We start from the raw sequence: 13,563 nt of genomic DNA, 5'->3' as shown, positions 1-13,563 counted from the left end.
TTGTTAGACTCCTTTGATGGAATACTAGATGCCATTGATGATTAGTGTACAATAAGTAGTGTAATCTGACTCCGTACATCACCTACCGCCCCACGAAATAAAATTCCCCCACCTGCCTGTGAATAAAATTCCCCCACGCGGCCTTCGGCTGATTTGATTGACTTGATTGCGGGACGACCGGGTGTTGATGCGGGACCTCCCACGTCACGTCGTGATATATCACAAGATCACGTCCCAAAACGGTATCGATCAGCATATTTATTCCGTGCTCGAGAATTAACGGAGTCCGCATATATTAACGACGACGACCCAATACATCGTCCTCTTTTATATAAGGGGGGAGGTGGGAACTATAGGTGGGATAGTCTTCCGGCATGTCTGGGAGAAGCAAATCAAATGTGCACGCATTGTATGGCACCCAGTCCCGATATAATCCCTTCCGCTGGACGCTGTACTTCAGTGATGTGTGATTTAAGACCTTGAGGGCACATTACCATGACCACGAGCCCCACATATGACTTGCAAACGAGCTTTTGGCAAGCGGCGACTGCTTCAGGATCAAAACGTCGGGTGTCGGGGTCCAAGGTCATGACTGGATCGAGTTTAAAGACAGCAAAAGCACCCTGTGCAGGGATGGGAACGGTCTGGGGCTCTTGAGAGGCCGACATGGAGTCAAACAGCAGAAATTGAGTCAGGGGTATATTGTCACGCTGCTTTGGGTGGGTCCGCAACATGACTCACACTATCTTTGTACAGATAACCTGGCAGACAAAATGAGAGGCACTCGATACAACATTGGTCAATTGTTTTGGCGGGTCTATCTTACGCAAACATCTTGGCATACGCCTTCTTCGCTTTTACCTTCTTCTCCTTCTTCCGCTTCCGAACATTCGCTAGTTCGGTAGCGATAGCAGCATCGTTTGGTTGAAGAGCAGCTGCAGCCGCAAAATCTGCTTCAGCATCGTCCTCGTTCTTCTGGATGTTGTGCGCCAGCCCGCGTCGGTACAAAGCCTTGGCTATTTTATATTATCAGCTGAGGAGATCCATGGTCGCGAATGCAAGCAAACCTTTGTCAGAATCGCTCAACGATCTGAGCGTTGACAGCGCACGTGAAGCTGCCTTGATAGCCAACGCTGCGTCATCCGAAGAAGGTGGCTGTATACGAACAGCAATAAGTGCAGAATTGAGCAAAAGTGGTGTCAGCTGCTCGTCGTATGACTTTTGTAGCTCGATTTCGTCCTCTGGTAGTAGGGTGTGGAGGTCTAGATACCGGATCGCTTCTATTTGCCGTGTTGGTAGCTTCTGGATTTGAAAGACGATACGCACTCTGGTATTTATCTAATGCTGCAGCAAGTTTTCCTTCCTTGTAAAGGCCAGTCGCGATGGCCCTCACCTCCTGCGCGATCCGCAGAGCAGTCGCGGGATTCGAAGTATCCTCATCCTCGTCTTCAGGGTAGTCCTCATACTTGTCTCCATCAGCCGCAACGGTAACCTCGGTCAGACTCGGGTCGTCTGGCGCCAAAATACCACAATCCGCGATGACCACAGGGAGCTCAGGCTTGTCGCCCTGGCCGGTGGGGTTGTTCTCGATCTGCCGCACGACAGACTTGCCCTTGATGACCTCCCCAAAGATGACGTGCTTGTCGTCGAGATGTGGCGTGGCAAAGGTCGTGATGAAGAACTGCGATCCATTCGTGTTCGGCCCCGAGTTGGCCATCGAGAGTAAGAACGGGCGGTTGTGACGGAGCTCTGGCGGGAACCCCTCGTCCTCAAACTTGTCCCCGTAGATAGACTCGCCACCAGTTCCGTTGCCAGCTGTAAAGTCGCCGCCTTGAATCATGAACCTGGCCGGATTCAAGATTGAGCCATCGTCAACAGCAACAGCACTCACGCTTTAATCACACGGTGGAATCCAGATCCCTTGTAGGTTAAGGGCTTCCCTTTGCTGCCAACCCCCTTTTCACCCGTACATAACGCTCGAAAGTTTTCGGCCGTGCGAGGGACGAGGTCGGAGTAGAGTGAAAACACGATCCGTCCGATGGCTTTATCCCCGATCTTGATATCGAAGAACGTCAGTGGACGGTCTGCAGCGGTGGCCATGGGGGTTGAGAAGAAGATTAAACTTGGGCGCCATAGAAAGTGCTAGAGTGTTTGTGCTGACCTAATCAGTTGTCGCCGGTCACGTGGAATTGAGAATGACTTTGCGGCCTTCAGCTTGTTCCGAAGTCCAGATTCGAATTTTACAAGTCAATGCATAGCGACCCAAAGAATGTAGATCCAAGAAATAATGATAATGTTAACTTCAAATTTAAACATCCCCAGGCTCGTGCACAACAATGTCCATTACCGACCTCAGGTTCAGCGAGTACCCCGTCACAACATCCGTGATTGTCAATGTGTCGATGGAATGGACGCCAGGAGTGACCGCAAGGAATTCCATGCGCACAGACTGGCAAGCAGCGGGGAGTAACGGCCTGCAAGTAATAAAACACCAAGTAAAACGGAGAATAAACAAGAAACATACCCTATCCGTACGCGATTGTCCAGGGGCACGATACCCGGAGATGGCGCCTTCTCACCTGGATTTCTCGCCCTTCCCCTCCTGCGGTCCGTCGGACATGTGACCTCAAACCTCCTCGTCCACTCGCTCTGGTTGAACACAAACACGTCCAGCGTGAAATGGTCCAACGGGAATATTCGATGGACCTCATCACTCTCCTCGCCGTTGACTGCAGTTTTCCCCAGATCTGCATTCAGCTTATGTGCCCCTGACGCGAGGAGCCCAACAGACACGACAATCGCCTCGCCGCTTCGTGGCGCATTAGGCACCCGACCCGGCACGTGATCGTGTTCCTCGTTCTCCATCTCCTCCTCTTCTCTGATCCCTTCTGGATGCGAGACACTGGGCCCAATACCAAAGAATCCACTCCCGCCAGCGACGGCGATCACAGGCCCCGGTGTTGGTGGTGCACCGACAACTGCCCCTGTTCCTACGGCCATTCCCCGCTCTCGTCTAATTTCGACGCTCCTCCCGACTCCTCCGGGGAACATACCCTGAGAATTGGTTTGTGCGTTGACAGCGGGTGGTGTAGGTGGAAGTGCAGATCGGGTCGGGTAAGAAGGGTAGGCTGGGGTCATTGGTACTGGTGGTTGGTAATCTGGGTCGACAGAAAGCCGCGTGGCGCCGGGAGCTGGCGATCTGGGCACTGGGTTTTGCAGGACAACATTTGGTGTGGTTACATTGTTGGCAAAAGAAGAGGATCGTGGTGGGTGCATATCAGCTCTGGCACTATTGAGAGGATTTAGCATTGATGTTGAAGCACGATAGCCTTTGCCTGTCCCAGCGGTCTTAGCCAAAGCACGAGCGGCGACAATGGCTTGGCCCCCAGGAAGGGTGTGTCGTTTGACTGGCCCAGCAGTTTGGGGTGTTGTGAGAACCGGTGAAAGCGCGACCGCACTACCAAGAGCACTAGGGGGAGTATCACTTCGTATACTAACAAAACTATCTGGCCGGGGTTGCGGGTTGGTCGGAAATGGTGACGCTGGTTCAGGAAGGACATTGGGGATCTGTAACTGTATGTCACCGTCTTCGAAGTCGTCTTCAGGTTCAGGATGTGGTTGGGAAGACAGATCAAGTACACAGTTCCATTTAGAGCAGAATGTTCTTGTCGGGTATTCAGCTGATGGGGTGGGGGTTGAAGAGTAGGGGGATGAATATGGGATGAAGTACGGTTTGCCGTGAATGCCAATTGTTACAGCCCGTTGTAGCATTTCCTTCGCTCCACTATCCTTGACAAAGCCCATTGCGAGAGCCTCATCAGGAGAACGGAGAAACGATACCGCATAGAGCAAGTTATACTGCTCACTTGCTGCAACACGCATCGGAAATACTTTGCCGTCCTTCGTTCCGCCTTCTTGACTCCAACTGATGAGCACTGCGCGAGCTTCTGATTCCTCACTTCCTCCCACTTTGACTTCTACTCGCTCGACCTCGAATCCGGCCCCCCGTCCCGAATCCCCAGAATTCTCGAATTCGACACAGAGCACAACCGTCCGCTCATCGGTCCCGGCTTCTAATCGATCTTCGTCTGTTTCCTCTTCGGAGTTTTGAGCCTCGTCAGACGGGAACAAGACAGCTGGGACAAACACAGTCCGCATCCGGACTCTGAATCCAGAGACAGTAGGCAGTGTTTTTCTGAAGCTTTTACGTAGTGTTGCGGGAGCGGGAGTTCCAGTTTGCGAGCGACCCGAAGCGGACATAGGAGTGGGTGAGGGAGTGGGGAGTGGTGTTCGGGGAGCAAGAGGTTGTAATGTGAATAGCTTTAGACGCGAGACTGAACCCAGTCTTGCTGTCGGTAGGCCCAGAGAAGAGCTGGGAAAAGAAGGGCCTGCACCGAGGCCTTCTAAGAGATTAACTTCTGGTAACCCAGACAGCCCGTTTTCGTCGTGATTTTCGGACGCGCCATTTGTAGTCGGGGTTGTAGGGCTTGACGGTGCAGTTCCAGAAGGCAAAGGTTGGAACTCCACAGAAGCAAGAAAGAGCGCAAGAGGATGATTAGACCGCGTCAACGTTTGCGGACGATCTCGCAACGTTACAGAGACTGTCAAGCACAACAACGGCTCGCTCACAGCAAGTCGAAGGAACGCTATAGGATTGGAAAATTGAGTCCGGATCCAGAGGAAACAACGGAACGCAGCTCACATACGGTCAGCCCCAGTCTATAAACCGCGACCCACATCTCATCCGCTGCTGACCAGACCAGCGAGAACGCTTCTTTCGAATCCTCCGCTGTGCTCTGCCCCCAGATGCTCGCCTGCAATAGCGTACCTTCTGACTTGAGGTAGCGCTTATCAGTATCTGCTGACGCTGGTGTCGGGTTGGGTGTATTGGGCGGGAAAATAGACGGATGGCTCGACTTTTTGCCTAGTTTGCTGGTCGGCAACGCCAACGATGCGGTCCGTGGTGGGTTTCCAAGCCTAGCGGTGCCCGGTGTCTCGGGATAGCCATTACCACTGACTGGTATGCTAGCTATATACGTCGCCTCGAGGGAGATCTGGAGATGGGACAGAAATGTGAGGAGCTCTTTTGGCGGACTGCGTGGGTCGCGGGAGGCAGAGACAGCGGCATGGTCGATACGGATTAAGAGGAGAGCCTGTAATTCTTCGTCTACATAGGGAGCTCAAATAAACGAACGATTAAAGAGTCAGTTCACCCTCACCGAAGAAAGCCTGTGTTCGTTCCACCGATCCATCTCGCGTGCGCGCAAGCCATTCGTCTGCGGTGTCTTGCGGAGGGGGGTATTCAAGCGAGGTATCTGGGACCACGACATCGAGTTCAGAGGACCCGAAAATCTGTTCCAAGACCGACATAAATCGTCGCAAGAACTTGGAAGTCAATCCATTTGATGGATGACTCAGCACACTTCGGCGCTTGCAAACTGCTTGATTTTTGTATAGCCTCACCTGTACCGTGGTTAGTAGAGGGCTCCTAGAGGGTCAGGTCGCTGCCATCGGGTCTTGTGAGTTGGCGTGCCCCGCGTGGGACCTAGGCCATTATTATTATTATTATTATTATTTCTCTGAGGAATGTGCAACTTGGTTAGTCTTACAGAAAGACTTGAAGTAAAGATTCAAATGAATCAAGTGCGACTATAACAGATACAAGAAAGCTACACAAAGCAAACAAACAAACAAGACAGAAAAAAATCTAACTGATAGTCATTCTATTAGCCTTCTCCGCGAGCAGACTTGGCCATAACCTGCTTCGTCAATGCCTCGTGGAAGATGCTCCTCGGTGGGTCCTTGTACTCTCTGTCCGTCGGCAAATCCAACGGTCTCACCAAATCAACCATCGATAGCAGAGGCTGGACGACAAAGAACGGTGCCTCGGCAGCCTCCACTGGATCCATACGATTGTCCTGCGCTTTCCAGGCAACAGGAGGCAAGTCGTCAAGACTAAACACCCTCGATTCTTCATAAATGCTCTCCATTTCCGTTGCCGTCCGACTCAGCAGACGTTTGTTGCGATTCGGGGTGTTTAGGGAGGACGACGGGGTAGGCTGTGGCGAGGGCGACTGAGTTCGACGCATAGGCGTGGCCCTACCATCATCCTCTTGCGATACATGTCCATTTCGCAGGTGGAAAGCGCTCCTGGGAGTAAGGGAAGGGTACAGATCGAGTCTGAAGGAGGGCCAGGGAATCAAGGGAGAATTTGGAAGGGGTGGAGGAGGCTCGAGTGTAGCAGGTCGTTTGGGGCGATAGGAAGGAAGCAGCAATTCAGGGTCAACCATCTGTCCCACCAATTCCCCGTGAACTTCATGCAAATGCGACACGAGGTCCCGTTCCTTGTAGAAGACGTTCAATCTTGCAGCGCGTCCGACATCTGAGGGTAGTGGCCGGCAAGCGACCATTGGGCATACCAGAGGTACAGTCTTCATGTGGGTAGCCTCGATGTGAGTCTTCATCATCTTGTACGAGGTGAGCGCATTCGCACTACATCGAGTGGCCTTGCAGCGATAGCTTTTTGTCCCATTCCAATTCTGAAATGCATCAATCACTACCGTCTCAGGGTCGCGAAGAACGCGCTGACTTTACGATTTACGTGTTTGCTACAAAGATGCTGAGGGAATACCGGTCAGTCTGAGTGAAGACAGTTGTTCAAAACGCGCTACCTTCGAGTAGGCTTTCCAGGAAGCCAAGGGATGACCACAAGGGGGTGTGGCCCCAGGTCGACCAGACGTCGCTGGCGCGGGAGCCTCGCATTTACAAGACGTCAGGTAAACGGTCGACTTGGACAGATCCACAAACGAGGCCACCGAAATCTCGACCTTTTGGCTCATAAAGGTCGAGAAATCTTGCCGACCTCGTCACGGTCAGAACCAAGTTGCATTTGATGGTCAACAAAAAATGTTGCGACAAAGGGCAGCTCTAAAAATACACAGTATGTCTGGTTTACAACAACATGGTGAGTGAGGCTACTTGCATATTTACGTCAGTGCTGGTGTAGAAAAGTCAAAGATTTTTAAACAACTAGCATTCACGCAGCAGACTGCTCGCTCTACGTTTTCTTCCAGTCGGCACCAAAACGTTGGCGCTCCGCAACGTCGAAGCATACATATGGTTGATTCCGCCGCGGGCCAAGGCACGAGAGAAACGATGCACTAGTCCATGAGTGTCTAGCCCCGCAGACCGCAAATCGATTTGTAGCGCACTAAGAAGAGGATGTCCGTCAGTGTCGTCGTCTTCATCATCATCAGAGAAGTCGTCTCCGGGGTCACTTTTGTCGACGATTGGCGAGGATGGCAGTGAAGGGAATGACGTCGAAGTCGGGGAATATTGTGCAAAGTCTTCTGGATCTACCATGTCAAGCTCACCACCAGAAATGACCATGTGACGTTCTGCACGAGGAAAAAGCGCCGCTAATACACGAGCCCCAGCAGTCAACGACGAGCCTTCTGGTGTACGGGTGAAACTGAAGAAGGGAATCGCGTGCTCGACCGCTGGCTCCTCAGTTAACTGAATATCCGATTCTGGCCAGCTGATTGGGGCAGGGAGTGGTTCCAGACGAGAAGGAACTTCTCGAGCGGGAGATCGAGGCACATGCTGGGTCTGTTTTTCTTCCTCTTCTTCGGGTGTAGGTGAAGGGGAATGAGAGAAATACCCGTCATCTCCTTCTGAAAGGGTATATGTGGGTTTAAGCACAACCGACGGCGAGGGAGATGAAAGGGGAATAAGGTCCGGGAAGGCAAGCAATTTTACAATCTTGAGTTGCCATTGCTCAACGGCGTCATCGGCCAGTCCCACGCAAGCAAGATCTGGGGCGAGAACCCGCACATCCGGTAAAGGGACATGAATCCCCGATTTTGGTTTTGAAAAAGTCACGTTTTCGCGGGACTGGCCAGTGGAACTAGCACGCGAAGTCGCTTTTGGGCCAGATTTTGAGCTTGAGCGAGAAGTCGATGGTAGCGGGGCGGAGCCGCTACGCTCTCTAGTTGGCGCGAGCGAAGGTGGGGGAGCAAAAGAGGCGGTAAGCAGATTCGGATCCGCAGCATATAAAGCAAAACCCGCCGCGGCGAACAGTGACATGACCTCAGCCAAACGACGTTCCTTCACCTATGACAACATCTGTTAGGTCGAGAAGGCGGCCAGAACCATGACCACGTACGAAAATGAAGTCGCTCATGTAGGATGACTGGTAGAGGATGCTTATTCCCGCTTGAGCAAGTGGGGCAGACAGCTCGCTAACACGCGCTCCAGCATCGTCTTGGCATTGGCATTATTAGAATAGGGTGCGACTGTCCGAAAAATGGGCATACCTAGCTGGTCGCTGTGTGAGTCGATCTGAAGCACACACCAACGTTCGTTCGATATTTGCACGGGCTCCAGTGTTTGTAAGGAGGCCCGGTCGGCTCTTGCAATAGCCTCAAATGCGGAAATGCAGCTAGAATCGGCAAAAAGCGAGAGTTCAATGAGATTGGCAGTAATGCTGAAGAAAATGGGGTTGGGCTGGAGAACGAGACGTAGAATGGGGTGAGAGAGCGTGTCGAGACGGCTGCGAGGAATGGAGACAATGCTCAAGGAGGCGGGAAGTCGAGTTATAGTTACATGGACACCAGGCTGTTGTAAAGGCTGCATGAGGACGAGGAAAAGGTGTCGCTGGGAAAGCCAGACGGCGTGGTGAAGAGAGAAGGAAAGAAACCCAGTCACATTCTTAGGCGATCGGAGTCGGACCGATAACGTTAGCCAAATCAGATGGACTAAACCCTCTTTGCTTTTGACCATCTGTCACTGACAATTCATATGTTTTCCTCCTCATCCCCATGGATGCTCGCTACACGCAGTCGACTCTTCGACATACCACGCTTCCTCTCTACCCCTCGCACCTCCTCTCGATCCACTTCCTGATAGCGATGAGCAGTTGCAGTCGAACTCAATGAACCACGCAATGTTGCATCCATTACAAGCTGGAACGATCAGTTCACAATCAAGCCACCTGCCGCAATACCCACCTGCGAATCCCTCTCTGTTCTTACTTCCACTATCTCAAGCGCCTGGTGATTCGGGTGATGGTTTTGGTCCCAGGTCCACTTCCCAAGGGTCGTTCTTCCAATATCTGTCGAGTCAAGCCTTTGACGCAAACGATGGCGAGAATTTCTGCTTCACGTGAACGGATGGAGCGAATCAAAAGTGAAACCCCGTACAAGGTACGAAGCAGTCCAATGGCATAACTACCATCACCGTCAATACTGTCCAACTTCAAAGAAGCTTCAACTTACAGTTTCGCGGTGATGAAGACGAAGAAAAGCACCAGATCATCGTTTTTGCCCTGCGGTAAATTATCATTTGGATTCCCGAGGCAGACGTTCAGAAACAAACAGGATTGGAAGCCGCGTGAAGAACAACAACGCCGGTGACCATCGATATCGAAGGTAAGAGAGCAGTCTCCAAAGTCATGAGGATCACTCGATTCATTGCGGTGTCGGAACTATCTAGACCAGTCTTGGATTTGAACAGCGCGATTATCACTTGGTGCATTCAGAGGAGAGGTTCATAACGAAGGTAGGAGAATCTCACAGATGATGGCGACACTAAGATCAAGGACTGTGCTGCAGAATTCGCTTGTCACGAAGAAAAACAAAATAGTCGACAGACCTGTGCAGCCTACTATCCAATACGAGAATACGATCACCGTCTAGACGAAACTGAGAGAATGGTGGCCTTTCGAAACAGTGACATACATTTCTGAACAAGCTCTCCACTTCCTTATTAAACTGAAAACAAATCAATGGGGCTACATATATCGGATGCAACGTACGATGTGGCCGATGGTGAAATATTGGAATTCAAGAGCCAGGGTGATAGTCTGTCGAGATGAGCAACAAGGATACCAACGAATCGGGTACTGACGATATATAAATGTGCAGCGATTGCTCCCAACCAAAGCAGAGACATCGGGTAGAGGACGGCGGGACTTTTCCCTGTCATCTATGCTAAACGTAAGCAAGCAAAAACCACAAGCAAGCAATGCAACACACCTTCCAACTCCGTCGAATATAGAACGCCTCGCACATCGAGCAGATCACAGCATTGATAAAGAAATCACACCACATCAATGGGCTAGACGCCTGCACGAACAATGAAACCTTTGCTGGGCGAGAACGAGGAGACACACCCAGGGCGAGCCAAGAACGGCAACAGTCCACACTTTGTAATCTTGGAGAACTGTTTGCAACCTGCCACATCGAGTCAAATAGCTTCATGGCGAGTTCTTGACTGCGTACAATGACAGCAACACGACGAGCAGAACGAAAACACGTTTTCTCCGCACATCATCTTTATATTCGTCCCAATACTTGAGCCCTTCAGCGAGAACGAATCCGATGCAAAACGAATGCAAGAGGCCGTCCATGAGGATAGCTCCAGGTATAGTGTATTCGTAGTCGATTGGCTTCTCGGCGATGAAGGCAGGTGCGCTGTGCGAGAGGATCAGGACGCGTCAAACCTGCGAGAGAGTGGAAGAGGCATACGAGCGGGACATGGTGGGGGAACACAAGGAGTTTGAGCGCAAAACGCGTCAGACACCTCACGACGTGTCTCAGTAAGGTGAATGAATTTTCTGCCTCCTCAAAATATTGACGCGCCCGCATCTTGAGTCTCTCATCTGGCACCTCCCGGTCCTTCCCAGACCGACCCGCAGAATGGCTTGAAGTAATCTTATCTGAAGAGTATGAAGATGCTAGTCGCCGATCACTCCAATCAACCTCGTGACGTCATTGATCTTGTTAACTTTGAACCTCGACTATGGACAGCCATGGACTCAATCCGACCCTTAATGGGCTACTTTGACCACACTTCCAAGGCATTGGCCACCGGGTTGGATCCTCCCATGTCACTGGCCTTCGGCAACTCGTCTCCTTTGATGCATCAAAGTGAATTTCGTATTTCCCGGGTCGAATAGTCGAAAACTCGCGAGTTAATATGCTAACTTGGACTCAAAGTCAGCAGCAGAGTAACTGTATCCTCTTATTTGTGCTCGTTCCTGCTCCCAATGTTGACAACATCCACAGAGGTCTCTGACTATCCATAAATCGCAAAAAGTCGCACGACTTTCTCACGGTTGGTCTGACGCGACACGCACATGGCTCAGATCGCCCTTATGGCCGCTGTCAATTGTAACGATCAGTGCCTGTGGGGTAAATTTTACCTCCTACATATGTATACGCATGGCCCGAGATGTGGCGCACAGAACCGTGCTTGAGGTTCGCCTCCACCATGGCTCCCTTCTTTGTCTTCTTCATCTCTGCAGTGGCAGCGGTAGCGACAACAGGTCCTGTGACACAACGTTGTCCACCGTCCTTCAACCTCGTTCGACATGGGCAATCCATTAGCGCATCGGAGAGTCATTACATCGAACAACGAAGGGAGAAGGTTCTACCGGGTGCTTTCAAGACTTACCTGGACAATGTCAAAAGGACGGGAGTCGCGTTGCCGAAATACGTTGAGCACATCCTCAAAACCAAAAGCCAACTACCCACCATCGGCATCTCTATTAGCGGAGGAGGTTATCGCGGTACGGTTCATCTTGTCTTTCCCACACCACCTGCTGAGAAATACGAACAGCTGCCATCTTTGGTGCGGGCGTTCTCAATGCCTTTGATTCGAGGAATTCTTCGTCTGTGAAGAAGGGTACTGGCGGATTATTGCAGGTGTGCTCGAGTCCCCAGATGTTTCTCGCTTTACGAACCCCGTCAGGCTGCGACGCATTTGGCTGGCCTCAGTGGAGGCTCATGGCTGGTAACTTCGCTCGCGCAAGCCAATTTCCCCACGATCCAACATCTTGTTTTTGGGGATGGTCAACAGTTTGGTGGTTGGCTTCCCGAATTCAATGTATGGGTCCCAACTGGCGATCCTGTTCAACAAGCTGTGTTTTCCCAACAGCTCTTTCAAGAAATTGCAGCTAAAGCGAAGCATTTTCCTGTCTCTGTGGGCGACGTTTGGGGACGTGCTCTGGCTCGCCATTTTTCCAACGGGACTTCTTTCACGGACTTCCTTGCTAACACAACACATGGTTCAGGGATTCTATTCTCCGATCTCATTCGGCTGTTCGTCGCCTTTAACCTGTTTTCTCTTATTTTTGTTGTAATACTTATTCGCCAGTCCTTCCTTTGCATCGCACCAACAGCCACTTCCTCTTATGGTCTTCAATCTCGATTCCAAACACATCAATGGCAGCATTTTCCCGGGTGGTAACTTCATACCTCTGAACTCTCCAATGTTCGAGGCCAACTTGTGTATGGCCCTCTCTTTCGTTTCTGTCTCGGTCCAATGACATCTCAATCTCAGTCGAATTCGGGTCTTATGATGAAGTCCTTGCTGCACATACGCCGCTCAAGTATCTCGGGACAACGAACCGCTCACTCTGCGTCACTGGTTTTGACGAAGCTATGTTTCTCTCCGGAGCATCCTCTAATTTATGGAACGAGGTCAACATCACAGTCCGTATGGCTTTACATAATAATAGCTCCTACCTCACCAGTAAAACCACAGGCGGAAATACTTGCGGCCAACACCGCGAACTTCTCAATCCTTGTCAATCAGACTTTCCCTCAATCACCCAATCTTCGACTCGACACAAGCAATTTTCCCAACCCATTCCATAATATTGCGCCGAAAACGTTCGCAGACTCGGGCGAAACGATACTCGCTTTATGTGATGGTGGATTAGATGGGCAGGTAACCCCATATCAGCCGATGCTTGTCAAAGATCGCAAGGTGGATGTTGTCATTGGTGTCGACTCTGTACGTCTCTGACATGGTTCTCGCCGCTGTCCTTATCGAAACAATCACATAGTCTAACGACGCCAATGGTTATGCTTTCGGAGCCTCTCTTATCGCAACGTGAGCCCACTACCATTAACTACTTGGCATGAAACTTATCATATTGCTAGTCAAACTCGCATGAAAATATTCCCGCGTGGTCTAGCAACATTCCCCTCTGTACCTTCTTCGGTCGACGTGCTCACGACGGAGAAGCTTGCTACTCGTCCCACTTTCTTTGGTTGCACGCCGTCAAAACCGTCGCATCGAACGCCGACAGGTCCAATCCTTGTCTACCTGGCCAATGGCGCTCCGCCTAGAGATGGCTCACCACCACTCACAAATACGAGCACATTCCAGCCAACATATACTGCTGATGAGGTGCAGGGAATGTTGGCTCAGACGCTGACGATAACGACACAAGGGGCTCCAGTTGGCAACTCGTTAGAGGACCCGGAATGGCCTGCATGTCTGGCTTGTGCTGTCGTTGATAGAGCAAGAGAACGTGAGGGCGTGAAGCGGGACGGGATCTGTGAAACATGTTTTGCGCGATACTGCTGGCGGGGAGAGTGACACTAAGATAGTGTTATATCATGCCATTTCCTCGATGAATTGAGGTTTTGTTCCCTAAGCTGTTTGTGACCAACACACAAGACACTCGTCGGATTCAGGCTTCGACAGGACTCTTTCAGGCGAGTACTGGTAAGCAGTTGATGGAATGGAAGGACTGGCTCGAGTCTTCCAACT

At 51.2% G+C, this 13,563-nt stretch overlaps 6 protein-coding genes across 6 annotated transcripts; 1 reads left to right on the top strand and 5 right to left on the bottom strand.

The window, feature by feature from the left end:
• Positions 1–822: 822 nt before the first annotated feature.
• MIND_00756300 (PPIase cyclophilin-type domain-containing protein) lies at positions 823–2,100 on the bottom strand (the record flags this gene model as incomplete). Its single annotated transcript, XM_037364259.1, has 4 exons — positions 823–1,016; positions 1,068–1,280; positions 1,327–1,844; positions 1,892–2,100. 4 exons carry the CDS (start codon positions 2,098–2,100, stop codon positions 823–825), a joined length of 1,134 nt encoding a protein of 377 aa, XP_037219903.1.
• Positions 2,101–2,308: 208 nt separating this feature from the next.
• On the bottom strand, positions 2,309–5,409 carry MIND_00756200 (uncharacterized protein; the record flags this gene model as incomplete). The annotated part of the gene is made up of 4 exons (XM_037364258.1): positions 5,220–5,409; positions 4,703–5,167; positions 2,525–4,646; positions 2,309–2,474 (listed from the first exon to the last, which is right to left on the bottom strand). Exons 1-4 carry the CDS (start codon positions 5,368–5,370, stop codon positions 2,309–2,311), a joined length of 2,904 nt encoding a protein of 967 aa, XP_037219902.1. The 5' UTR covers positions 5,371–5,409.
• Positions 5,410–5,726: 317 nt separating this feature from the next.
• MIND_00756100 (uncharacterized protein) lies at positions 5,727–6,839 on the bottom strand (the record flags this gene model as incomplete). The annotated part of the gene is made up of 3 exons (XM_037364257.1): positions 5,727–6,539; positions 6,590–6,619; positions 6,672–6,839. 3 exons carry the CDS (start codon positions 6,837–6,839, stop codon positions 5,727–5,729), a joined length of 1,011 nt encoding a protein of 336 aa, XP_037219901.1.
• A 190-nt stretch (positions 6,840–7,029) lies between these two features.
• MIND_00756000 (ACT-7 domain-containing protein) lies at positions 7,030–8,703 on the bottom strand (the record flags this gene model as incomplete). The annotated part of the gene is made up of 4 exons (XM_037364256.1): positions 8,316–8,703; positions 8,165–8,262; positions 7,212–8,112; positions 7,030–7,160 (listed from the first exon to the last, which is right to left on the bottom strand). Exons 1-4 carry the CDS (start codon positions 8,632–8,634, stop codon positions 7,030–7,032), a joined length of 1,449 nt encoding a protein of 482 aa, XP_037219900.1. The 5' UTR covers positions 8,635–8,703.
• A 92-nt stretch (positions 8,704–8,795) lies between these two features.
• On the bottom strand, positions 8,796–10,537 carry MIND_00755900 (uncharacterized protein; the record flags this gene model as incomplete). Its single annotated transcript, XM_037364255.1, has 13 exons — positions 8,796–8,963; positions 9,009–9,153; positions 9,201–9,227; positions 9,276–9,325; positions 9,376–9,524; positions 9,574–9,691; positions 9,738–9,770; positions 9,815–9,862; positions 9,907–9,984; positions 10,035–10,124; positions 10,172–10,232; positions 10,281–10,472; positions 10,527–10,537. The coding sequence occupies 13 exons, from the start codon at positions 10,535–10,537 to the stop codon at positions 8,796–8,798; spliced, it is 1,170 nt and encodes a 389-aa protein (XP_037219899.1).
• Positions 10,538–11,232: 695 nt separating this feature from the next.
• On the top strand, positions 11,233–13,389 carry MIND_00755800 (Lysophospholipase; the record flags this gene model as incomplete). The annotated part of the gene is made up of 8 exons (XM_037364254.1): positions 11,233–11,569; positions 11,620–11,705; positions 11,752–12,101; positions 12,157–12,290; positions 12,343–12,494; positions 12,547–12,798; positions 12,851–12,897; positions 12,948–13,389. 8 exons carry the CDS (start codon positions 11,233–11,235, stop codon positions 13,387–13,389), a joined length of 1,800 nt encoding a protein of 599 aa, XP_037219898.1.
• Positions 13,390–13,563: the final 174 nt, after the last annotated feature.

Source organism: Mycena indigotica (assembly GCF_014461135.1).
Source record: "Mycena indigotica strain 171206Taipei chromosome Unknown Mind.scaff0006, whole genome shotgun sequence".
NCBI lineage: Eukaryota > Fungi > Basidiomycota > Agaricomycetes > Agaricales > Mycenaceae > Mycena > Mycena indigotica.
This window is presented reverse-complemented; position numbering and strand designations above follow the sequence as displayed.